The sequence below is a fragment of the Cyprinodon variegatus genome, unplaced genomic scaffold (assembly GCF_000732505.1).
Source record: "Cyprinodon variegatus isolate N-32 unplaced genomic scaffold, C_variegatus-1.0 Scaffold29, whole genome shotgun sequence".
In the NCBI taxonomy this organism is placed as follows: domain Eukaryota; kingdom Metazoa; phylum Chordata; class Actinopteri; order Cyprinodontiformes; family Cyprinodontidae; genus Cyprinodon; species Cyprinodon variegatus.
Window position 1 is genome coordinate 1,712,218 of NW_015150482.1, and position 12,446 is coordinate 1,724,663.

At 37.8% G+C, this 12,446-nt stretch overlaps 1 protein-coding gene across 1 annotated transcript in view; it reads right to left on the reverse strand.

Moving 5' to 3' along the window:
- Positions 1-63: 63 nt before the first annotated feature.
- LOC107100178 (metabotropic glutamate receptor 6-like) overlaps positions 64-12,446 on the reverse strand; it is a 21,318-nt gene continuing 8,935 nt past the window's right edge. Inside the window, exons 3-11 of the mRNA XM_015398578.1 lie at positions 11,198-11,414; positions 7,984-8,119; positions 7,749-7,903; positions 7,292-7,432; positions 7,006-7,206; positions 6,173-6,312; positions 3,921-4,544; positions 3,533-3,844; positions 64-561 (exon numbers count right to left, since the gene is read on the reverse strand). Of these exons, the coding sequence (XP_015254064.1) occupies positions 322-561; positions 3,533-3,844; positions 3,921-4,544; positions 6,173-6,312; positions 7,006-7,206; positions 7,292-7,432; positions 7,749-7,903; positions 7,984-8,119; positions 11,198-11,414 (2,166 nt within the window). The 3' untranslated portion in view covers positions 64-321. The remainder of the gene's footprint in view (positions 562-3,532; positions 3,845-3,920; positions 4,545-6,172; positions 6,313-7,005; positions 7,207-7,291; positions 7,433-7,748; positions 7,904-7,983; positions 8,120-11,197; positions 11,415-12,446) is intronic.

A 12,446-nucleotide genomic window follows, 5' to 3' on the forward strand; every position in this document is an offset into this window, starting at 1 on the left:
ATAAAACCCCCAGATTATCCATGACCAATGAAGAGTTTGCGTAAACTTTGACTGGAACTGGATGGTAAAAAGGACATAAAAGTTTTTACATTTGATTTAAGCTGGCACCGAATTATTAAATTTTTTGTGAAGGTGTGTTTAAAAAATTTCTTTGTTTTCATGCATCATTCCATGTTGAGTAAAGTGTCTATAAACAACTGTCAAAAGGAACATATTGCACCTCCACAGTGGCTGGTATTCATCCATAATTGAAAGGTAGAAACAAATGCTTCTGTCAAAAACAGTAAATGCCAATTTTTCCACAAGAACTTCCGCCTCCTGTCATTGACACCTGTCCGGCTCCATCTTGGACTCTCCGTTCTGCTTGTCGCTGATCTTCTGGGACAGGCGAGTGGACACGGTGGCTGCCTGCACCACAGCTTTGAAGCTGCGTTTTCTCTTCTGGACATTCTGCTCTGGATGGAAGATGATGACGTAGACCTTGGGGATGTAGAGCATACCCAGGGATACGGTGGCGCTCAGGCTCATGGAGACAGTCAGGGTGGTGGTTTGGATGAACATCTGTAATGGAGACACTGAACGTGAGAAAAATATGAAGGAAGCTGACTCCAGTCAATGAGGAAAAAAAAAAAACAGGCTTTAATTTAGTCTAAGAAAGAGGACTTCATTTTATAGCAGAGAGTCTGTGGCTTGTCCTTTGATAAATTATTTATGTCCCTTTATATGTAGTCCAGAGAAGATGTTCTATTTTGGGGGTTTTCACAACATGTCAATGTTTAGCTACTCCCTCTCTAAAAAAATTTAGGCAAAATAAATCAGAAACATCCTTTCTTCAAATCCTTTTCTTAAAACATGTAAAGTAGAAAAAAAAAATATTTGGGCAAAAATATGCAAAGTGTATGTTGGATGAATAAGACATGTATGCCATAAATAAGTCACAAACCATCATCCTTCCCCTTATGAGGTGGTGTTATACCACTTTATTCTGCCATCCTTTACTTTTAATTTTTATTTTCCCCCATGTCTTTTTGATTTCCACTTTTCTCTTGGATGGGTTTACAGTTATTTGGTATCACAATGAAGGGGCTATGTCCAACAGCCATGTGTGCTGCCATGTTTCAGACAGGCAGGTTGATTCTTCTGCATGTATTGGTTGCTAAATGACATTTGAAGAAGATAAAGTCTAGCTATTCCCAAAGTGATGATTAATTGAACGGTAACGTAAAATAGGTCTGCAAGCAGTCCAGATCACTCTGCAGTTCATCCGTCCTTCTTATGTCTTCATTTACTTTATTTCCAGTTGGAAGAGGTGAAACGACTTTAAAAGTACCCCCTAGGCTATAATTGTTTCAGCTTGAGTGAGTTATAATGCAGCTCTCTATTAGTCAAAGCCCGTCTGTATTTTTTAGATATCCCTCCAACAGATATGTGCTTTGTGGCGACAGAAAATAGCCCAAAAGCTAATTTAAGCCCTAAGTACAGTGGCAGCAGGATGTTCGGCGAGGGCAGTGTGACGCAAATACGATATGACAGGCAGCAAACCGAGATTTCACTTCTGAGGGTTCCTTTTTGCTCACTTTCCAACTATGAGTGTTCTTCTTTATGTGTTGCAAGATTTGATTCACTGTCACATTCAATGCATTTATGTGGCTTAAAAAATGACAGATTGAGAAGTAGAATGCATGGGTAACTCAGCCATTCAATTATCTTTACTTAAGTATCATTACTTTCTGCACCCACTCTTTAAGCCGCTCATAAACCACATTAAATAATATATATTCATTCCAAACAGCTCCGGTGCACTAAGAACTCTGCCTCTTTAGGGGGAGTCAGCCTTGTATATGTTTTTTTTTCTACAGTGCTTTGCAGGAATGTTCAAAACCCTTCCAATTTACCATTTTTCATGATACAGGATATGGCATCATGATGCATTTAGCTCCATTCCTCTTTTAAACAACTCTTATCAGCGTACCTGTCGTATGCCTACAGCATGTTGCTGCCACCATCCTTTTACAGGTGTAAATGGATTATTCAGGGTGATGTGTTAATGCTAGTGTTCTCATTTTGCTTTTAATGTAGCCAAAAAAATAGTTTAGGTCTCCGCTGATCAGAGTACCTTTCTCCACATGCTTGCCGAGTCTTCTCACATAGCTGCACAATATTTATTTATTTTTTCACATTACTATACCTAATAATATCACAAAGAATTGCTTGAATTGTACACAATAGTGCTATAATTATCTATGGTTAAATGCACCATCTTATGTCACAAGTCAAATGTGTAAAAAAGTGTAAAATATTCTGATAAACACATAAAAAAAAACATGTAAATTATTTTCTTTAGCTAAATGCAGTGTTTGCCAGTATCCTGCATAATTAGCAGTGGTGTAATCATTTTAATCTAAAAAAAAAATTTGCTGAAACAGGAAAACATCTAAAACATGCTGGACACCAGCCCTTATGGACTGGCTTTGGTCATCCCTGATATAAGGTGTTTGATTAAAGACTGCAAGATTTACAAGCAATATTTTATGTAGCATGTTTTCCAAATACCATTCAGCCCACCCATCTTAAAGAAGATATGTTGCATCTTCTTCTGTACACTGAATGATCTAAAAATCCTCAAGAAGTATAGCCTGTTCTGCCTCTTTTCCATAGCTTTTGGGGGTTAACTCTGAGGCAGGGAGGGGATTTACCATTAGGCAATACTAGGCTGTTGCCTAGGGCCCCAAGTTCCTGGGGGCCCCCATAAAAGTCTGTTTACATGTATAGTTAATACATCTATTCATCAATTACGATTTAGATTAAAATCCTCTTGCTAAAATTCCATCAGAATGCTTTTAATATTAAGAGTATATTATAAACCAGTGGTTGGTCCAACTTTGCAGAACAGTTTTTTCTATGAGTTATACTCCATCCGTCATATGCATCTGTTAAAAGCCAAACTTAAGACACATTTATTCAAAAAAGCTTTTTACTTTGGGTACTTTAAGATTCTTATATTTAAAATATTCTAGCTTTTTAACTTAAAATAATAAGTTGTTTCTTGTCTACTGTATCTATTTGTTTTTATGCTGCCCTTTGGCCAACTTAATACTCTGTTAGGTTTTGCTATTAAAAAAAAGACTTTATGTGAATAGAATATAGATGAAAAAAAGTATTATTACAGTTTTTTTTATCTTAAATTGAATCAGGCTAATAGAGCTACTCTAAAATGTAGCCACCTTAAGCGGTACAGTTCTAGAATAATGTCTGCAATATTTGATTTATTGTGATTAGTTGTTGTTGCATATAAATCCAAGTTTTTGTACATTTTTAATATCACCCAACAAATTGTGCTATTTTCAATTACTGTGAAGTATTTTTTCCTATATATGTTTTAAATGCAGTCCCTGTGAATGTGTTAATCTTAAGAATAAATAGAAATTTGAAGTTTTCATCATTTAAAAGCCCTCAGTAAATTGTTCCCTTATATTTGAAATATTGAATAGCAGTAAATAGAACTGATTTATTAAACTGCTGGGTTTCCTACCTTCTCTGTAGACTGTGCTGTTCCAAAGAAGATAGGAACAAAGGCCAGCCAGATGATGCACGTGGTGTACATGGTGAAGCCAATGGGTTTTGCCTCATTGAAGGTCTCAGGGACTCCTCTGCTCTTTATAGCATATACTGTGCAGGTAATCATTAGTACAATACTGTAGCTGAGACACAGTATGAGGGATAGATCGGACATATCACACTTTAGGATCCCACGTGCAAACTCTGGATTTGGAGGCTTTAGCTCCTCATAGTCAATGGTAACGTGGGGTGGTACCACACCAAACCAAATGAACACCCCCAGTAACTGTGGAGAGAGATAAGCATTAAACTGCTGCAGTCTTAGACTGATACATTTAACAAAAAAACATTTGTAGGTGTACCTGCACTGAAATTAGAATAAAGGTGATTATCAGCTGAGAGGTGGGGCTGATAAATTTAGGAGGTGTGACCGATCTCTTGCCCTGTTCAAATATGCGGTAGATCCTGTTGGTCTTGGTGAGCATGGCGGAATAGCTGATGCACATCCCAAGACCCAGCAACAGCCTGCGTATGGCGCACACACCCACACTGGGCTCTGCAATCATGAGGAACGTGATGAGGTAGATGAGAAAGATGCCCGTCAGCAATACATAGCTGAGCTCTCTGCCAGATGCCCGAACAATGGGTGTGTCGTTGTATCTGATGAAGGTAGCGATGACCCCAGTAGTGGCTAGTATTCCCAGTATGGCCAAGAAAACGGGAATGATGGCCCACGGAGAGCTCCACTCCAGCTTGATAATGGGTGTGGGCCGACATCCTGTCCGGTTCTTTAGGGGCCTCATGTCAAAGGGGCACATGTCACAGGTGAACTCATCAAGCAGAAACTGGTAGCCATCACAGAGCTCGCAGTGCCAGCAGCATGGGACACCTTTTACCATCTTCTTCCTCTCACCAGACTCACAGGGAAAGCTGCATACAGACTCTGGGATTTTACGCTCACCTCCTGACCACTGCATCTCCTCCAGCTACAGCAGATAGACAAACACATACTCATGAGTACTCATAGTCTCAATGTCTGTCATTACAACAATAATCATAAAAATAAATATTTTTTGATAAATTTAACGCAGCTAAAACAGAAATTCTGGAATTCTATAAATTTCAACCATGCTGGACTCAATGGTTAGTTTAGCTTCTAGTATTTAACCGACAGAAGTGCTGCAAAACATCTGACTAAAACACACTCTCAAGGCGGGAAATGCCTCTTTATATTTGAATGTTACTTGTTTGCTGCCTTAGGAAATAACTAAAGCTGATGTTTTTCTCTTTACTCTTTCTCTAACTTTAATTTGACTCAAAAGTCATCACAATAATCTGGGATTATAAAAACTAAAATTTACATTTTTCTCACAATTAAAGATCTTTTAATAAGATGCTAAAGAAAACTAGCATTACTCTTAGTTTTCACAAGTTACTATCATATTCAAGCTCCCCCTCCCCTCCCCCACATATTGCTGCAGATGAAACTGATTCATCAGATAATCTGATATTACTGATTTATGCGACTTGTGTTTACCTATAAATAACAGAAAGTGAATGAGTTATTATATTCTGCACAATAAGCTTGTTTATCGTACTTTTACTAAACTTACAAGGCTTGTTTAATATTTTGCTTAGTCCTCCTTTTTTAGCATCTTTTTTATCTAACAACTGGTCAGTAAAGTGAAATTTAGTCATCCTTTTTAAGATAGTTTAGGAAGAGAAACTGTCTGGTATGTCATTTGGAGATAAAACAAAGAATACATGTTAAAGAAAACATTACAACCTTTATCAAGAGGTAACATTTCAGCAACATTAACAACTTCCCCTGCTCTATTTTTCACTAAAGGTTAATTATCATATTATACTTTTAAAGCAGTAATATTTTTACCAAGGGTACCATGAAAAATCACACATCATGACAGAGAGATACAGTTTGTTTACTACTGCAGCTTTTGTTGTTTTTCAAGCTCAGAATCCATATTGGATATTAAATCTGGGTTTTGGTTTAAATCCTCTGACTTTCTGAATTAGACCTATGACTTTAGAGAGAGGAATATTTTGCTTTCTAAAATATATTCTATTTAGTCTTAATAATACAGTTTATGAATTCAGATATCGCAATTTTTTTTTAAAGGAAAACATAGATATTAAGTTTGTAGTTAGGTTTGTGAGAAACCTCTGAATTTCCCACCTGGTCTTTGTTGTGGATGATTTCTTTCCCCCTGGAAAATGTTGGAAATCAGAAAGTCCTACGATCTAAATCTTTCAAAAAGTCTTGCATTGTGGATTGCATTTTTTCTCAGTTGAACTCACTTCTCTTTGTTTTTTTTACTTAGACATTTCTTAGTAAAAATGGGGCACAGCTCTAGCATGATGCAAATTTACCTTGGATGTTTAAAAAGTTAGTTTTATAAATCCTTAGTGACAGGTGCAGTACTTCATTATTTTTCAAGTTTTGCACAAAAATAAAATATTTTTCAACCTTTAAGTGAGAAAATAAAAACACAATCATATTTTTAGTCACTTTTAGTGTCATCATAGACTAAAGCAAGATTTTTTTTTTTAAAAGCACAAATGTTCTTAAGCAAGTTTGAGACGTGCAGATATTTACATTAAGTCGCAGGTGGTTAGTCCACTGGCCGATAACCCTGTAGCCTGGGTTGCTGACATTGGACATTTGGTACTGGAAGATATCGTACCGACCAGGAGCGTCTCCATTCTCATTGAACATCACTGCAGTTCCAGCACTGCCTGTTGTTTGGAAGCAAACATTTTAAGAAGATAGAAAATTGAGAATTTGATAGAAATTCTCAAAGAATGATAGTAAAATTGATGCCAAAAGAAAATCCCACACTGTTAAAAAAGATATTTCTTACTTCAGCTATGTAAAGTTTAGAAGCTTAGTGTTGGATGCTCTTTAGTAAAAGCTCTCCTCCTTTTAGTTTTCCTCCTGCAGTCTTTCAGTGCACTCTGCTCTCTTGCCCTAACATAATTGAATGCTCCTCTAAGGTCCCTGCAGGCGTTCAATCAGAAAATCTTCCATACAAGCCAAGGTCGCCCATGAACAGGAGAGCAGTAAACAGGATGCTTTCATAGAACACTTTCTATCCCCCTCCTTCCAAACTGCTACTCTTTTTCTATAAAAGATGCAGGATGAAAAGCAGGAGTGTTATGCACAGAAAAGACCGAGGAGGTAGCCCAAGGGAGGGGACACGCTTTGAAGCACTGTGTTGTGTACTGCAGTTTGAAACATAAGCAGAAGCTTCTCAAAGCTTGCGCATTAAAGATGACCTCCCTTCTGACATTCTCTCCTTTAAATTAACTTTTTCAAAATGGCCTTTGCCAGAATAAATCTCAACAATTTTCTTCCAGTTCGCCTAAAGTCCTATTTTGTAAACGTGACACAGAAAATGTGAAAAATCAGACTGACAGCTGAAAACTCACCATTAAAGTTTACTGAGCGAATGTACTGGAGGAGCATCCGTCCTTCTACTGGGTCCATCTTTTCACAGACACCCATGGAGCCAGGACAGAGGTCCATGTGCATGCTGTGCAACGCGTGGGCCATGGCGTACACTGCGTCAATGACAAACTGCACCTTGCCCTCTTGTTCATACTGAGAGTCCTGACTGATTCGTTCTTCTCCTAGCAGAAACAGACAGGCAGTCAGATGAGTTCAAACATTCATGGCTTATGAGTTGTCTGCAGATTAAATTAATGGTCTCCTCACCGGTACATTTTCTTCTGTCAGGGTCATATTTTATGCCAGGTCGAGTCAGTTTGCACTTGAAGTCATCCTCCCAGAATTCTGCAAACCAGATGTTTCTTCTGTTGTTTTCCAGAGACCTTGAAGTGAAGTACTGGTCGAATCCTGCATCAGTTAACATTTTGCAATCAGTTTTATTCAGTTTGAGTTATGGGAGGATGTAAGACATTTCTTAATGTCTAAAGGGGCTTATACACTGGTGGTCTAAATCCATCTTTAAAAGGCAGTTTCTGTGGGATTCTGATTTCTTCAATTTAAATAGGACAGAAATATCAGATCAGACTTATCAATCATTCATGAACTCTTTATTGCATTATTATTAGACTCATCTATCAACGTCATGACTAACATCCCTTTGAAGGTGTTTCTACTGCACCCAGCAATCCAACATGCATTAATCAGATTTGATACATTCTCCTACCGTCAATAGAGCCTCTTTTCGGCAGGATAGTGACCGCTCCCTCTGCCACCTCCTCCTGATCTTCGATAGGGGAGCTTTTGGCCCCCCAACTGTCAGATCCAACAAAAAGGAACTGGCCTGTCAGGTTGGCCTTTTTTGCAGCTTGTAACACGCGTCTGAAAGACGAAAAAGATTCCTTTTGATGTTAGATCATCTTTAATATCCAGATCATAGCAAGCTGCAGAGCTCGACTCACTTGATATCATCCTCATTAGCAAAGATGATAACTCCACGAGCGTTAGAAGTCTCCATTAATCTCTTTATGATTTTGTCAAACTCGCCTCGCCTGGGCTCTCTTGGGATCTTTATAGACTGAGCAATGCATATGCCCCCTGCAAAACACAAATAGCAAATGCTGGTGGGACTTTATGTTCTGAATAAAGGTATTTCCCCCTCCTCATTTTTTGTGTCATATTTAATGTCTAATTATGGACCATTATCATAGCTGAGGGAGGTGAGGCCCTCGTTGCTTTAGATATTGTTCTGGGTTCTTCTGTGAACTTCTGAATGAGTTGTGGATGCAGTCTTGGAATAATTTTAGAAAGTGGCTTCTGAGTAAATTCACTACAGTACATTGATTTTTTCCATTTGTAGGATTGGCGCTCAGTGGACTTTGCTAGAGCCAAAACTTCAGAAATTGTTTCTTATAAATCTGTTTAAAGTTGAAAGCCTTTAGTGACTTTATTTCTCATATAATCTTAAATTTCAGCAGGTTGGGGCCTGTTGCGTCACCTTTATGTTTCTATGTTCTAACAAGGAGATTTTTTTTTCATAAGTCAAGCAGGAAAAGATTGTGAAATTAAACCTTTCATGGGAGAAATCACCATTAGAAAACTGCATATCTGCAAATACTCTAAAACTGCAAAACTGAAACAGCTTGAACTTTTTGACAGTTTGTTAAAACCTTCCTTTGTCTTCTATGGAGGATTTCTTCCAAAAATGAGAGCAGAGATAAATCATTGGATGGAATCGATCACTTCTTCAAATAAAACCCAATCATTTTGATACACATTCGCATTTAGCCTACAAGAGGTTCTACTTTTGAGATCAGAGGTCAGCAACACGGCGCTCACAGGCACATAGGGGCCCTAAAGGACCAAATAGGGGCTCTCAGTGTCTTCTGAAAACAGAACTACTAACCAGTGGGCTAAGTTTTAAAGTTTTATTTTATTCTGTTGCTCTACTTTTTTTTTATAATTTATATAACATTCCATCATATTAATCATTTAAAGCATTTATAGATATTTGAAATGAAGTAACTCTAAGCTTTAAAAAGGTTGGGGGCCGTATTTTAGAATCACCTTTTACTCTACCTTATATTATTTTTAGTAGATCCATTATTTCCTGTTTTTATTACACTTCATATATTACACTCCATATTCCTTGTGCAGGATACACACTTGACAAATACAGTCAAACCTGATCTCAACCATTCCAACACATGATGATGCTTTGAAATAAATCTATCCATTGTAGCTTCTGCTGTATGTTTGATGCAATTGTACTAAATAAGGAGGAACTTTAACCCCCCCTTTATTTCTTTTTGAGCCTCTATTATGTTGTTATTTATTTCCCTTTATTTTGCTCAATTTTCACTCAAAACCATGCAACTGCTAATAAAAACCATTTCCAACAGTATCTATCACCAACATTAATTGTAGAAAATAAGTGTAATGGTAACAGCAGTGGTAATATTTTGTATAACATAGTCTAAAAAAAGGACTTCTTGATTACTTCTTTGACCAAAGTACCTTGTTCCACATGTATGTTGTGTCCCTACCATGCAATGAACCAACCTCTGAGGCCTTTTCAGAATGACTGTACTTATACCGAGGCTAATTACACACAACTGAGCTGTAATTAAGTGTTTTTAAAGGCAATGGTTGCACTGGATTTCTAATTGTAAAATATTTCTACAATATATAGTTACATTTTGATAGTTGTTTGATAGTGTTTTAGTTGGTGCCCTGGATAATCAGAACTTTTCAAATGTAAACAACGTCATTAATAAAACTCAGTACATGCATCGTGTTGCATCAAGATGCTTCTGACTACAGCCTCACAGAGTAACTTGCGTGACTTTGTGTTTTTGCAGTAAGTGAGGCATAATAGGTTATTGCTGTTAGTGATGAAAGATTAAAGAGTGCAAGGGGCTCTGAGACTTCTGCTAACATGCCACCGTTTAGCTAGCACAGTGTTAAAGATGTTAATGTGGAGGGTCGCCTTTTGTGTAAAACAAAAACGATTTAGATTTTTTAGATTTTAACTCTGTATCTGGGTTATCATCTGACTTATTCCAATTCCCTGACCGGAAAGAATGACTGTCTGCTCCAGATTTACCTACCAACTAATCAAAACAGGTTTTTAAGTAAATCTTTTGCTGCCCCTTCATAAAGACATGTGAACAAAACAAAACAAAAAATTTTTTCATCATTACAGTTAGATAGTGTAACACCAATTAGGAATACTCAAAACTTAGAGAAACATTTTCTTTTTAACAGTGGCAAAGCTTTTAAAGCTTAAACCTCTTTTCCTGGCATGATGACAATATCTCTTTTTCTCATTGTTACTCTGGTTCATCTCTCCAGATCTTTCTCCTTTTCTTCATCTATCTGCAGTTTTCTGCAATAGATCAATTAATCATGCAAACCATGTCTACTGATTTAGCCAGAGATTGTAAATCCTTACAAAAAATGATCCATGTTAGGAACTCAGAGCCCCAATTGGTGTAACAAAAGGTTACAAAAAGTCCATAATGCCACACACTTTATTATGGTTCCTAGGACTTTGGGCAGAGACTAATGCTGTTTTGGACCCTAGTCAACCTTAGAATGCCATTCTTTGCAACAGATTTATAACGTTCAGCCTTTTTTACACACTTAGTGGTTAACAGAGAGTTATTGACTAATAGTCAGAATAACCAACTTCAAAGCATGGAAAAATAAACTTAAACCTATTTGTTTGCATTTGTTTTAAAAAGCCTGTATTCGTGGTGCCAACAATAATGCCAATTAAAACTATTATAAAAAATGTTTTTCCAACTGAAGTACTTGACTTACATATAAGGTTAGATTTTCTCTAATGTTTTTCGGGATTATGAATGTTTAGCTTTTTAAGATCTTTACCCACAGCTTGTTTATCAAAAGTGCTGCAAAAACATCAAAGTGGTGATGTGACAGCTGCCCTTTGTTGTCACTAATGCATGACTTTTAATGGTATTGAAACGAAAGATTAGTAACAGTATTTGTGCTTTCAGACCTATAGGATGAGTTACAATTGTTTGTCATTGAGTATTAAAGGATTGCTCTTTCCGATTTTAGTCTTTTAATAAGCGAGAGCAGCACAGCTTGGTGGGTAATCCCTGATTGTCACAGAAGCAAATTTACAATCATCCGGGCTTGAAATTCAACCTGCTTCTCTGGATATCTGAAGGAAGGCGTCCACGCCGCTCTCTCCGTAGTTCCCTTCAGAGGCCAGCGTGGAGACGTAGTTCCATCCCATGGCCTTGACGATGTCCAGCATGGCCTGGGCCTGGTAGGAGTCTGGGGGGACCACACGGGAGAAGAACTCATAGCGGCTGTTGTCGCTCAGCTCCGGAGCAGTGGAGGCATAGCTGATCTGAGGGATCTGAGACACACAGTTGGGTCAGCTGTGATGAAAGGGTCAGGTCAAGTGGAAAATGTGAGCAGCACTGATTATTAGGCCAATATGGGAAGAAAAAGGTGAAAAGAAATGACAAGAAGATGCAATGAACCATGTCAGAGGATGATGCACCACTTACTCACAGAAAAATTCTAAATGAAGGCGTTCTACATTTATCGTCTGTGGATACTGAGCATGAAAAAAATGTTTTAGGTTTTAACCCCTGAACAGAGAACATGCTGATGTTGGAATTGTAATTCCCATGGAACAAAGTAAAAGCATTTGTTTCTGGGTTAAAAAATGGATATGGAGATTAATTTAGTAGCGTGCTACTTCTTTTAATGACGCAGTGTATGTCGGCAGCCTCAGCCCTGAACCTGCTAATGCCAGTGCTTCAGCGGGGCTTAACGGCCAGCCCCTCCAGAGGGGACGAGATCGGGAAAGGTAGACACAAGGGTTGGGGAAGGGAAAAGGAGAGAGGGGCGAGAACCATTTCACAGATTATCTGGAAGGATTAAAGGGGTTTTAAGCAAATTATGTTAAGCACAGAAAGAGAGAGAGAGAAAGACAGCAATCAAGTGACTAGAAAAAAAAGTTAGTATTTCTCAGCTGTAAGCCGTACAATAAATGTTATTCTGATGGCCACATGCAGGTCATTACAGCAGCAGTTTTAACTCCATCAACCTCTAACCTCCTGGTCTACGTTGAGATTTAAAGCCATCTCCATTTTTATTTTCTTCAAACAGAAAAATCTCATGTGAGCATTTGTAACCACATCAGTGCATGGAAGAGTCTGTATCTGGATCACACCCCAAAACCCAAATGTTTGCATACAGATCAGTAATAAGCAAGACAACAATTAATCCCCTAAAAATTTATCCCAGAGAGGCACCTGCTCTAATTCTGCTAGTACAATCAATAAGCCACATCAGTAACACAGCAATCCTCACAACAAATGATCTTGCTGAAACTGTTAATCAACATCAAACATAATAGGATTTTATATATATATATATA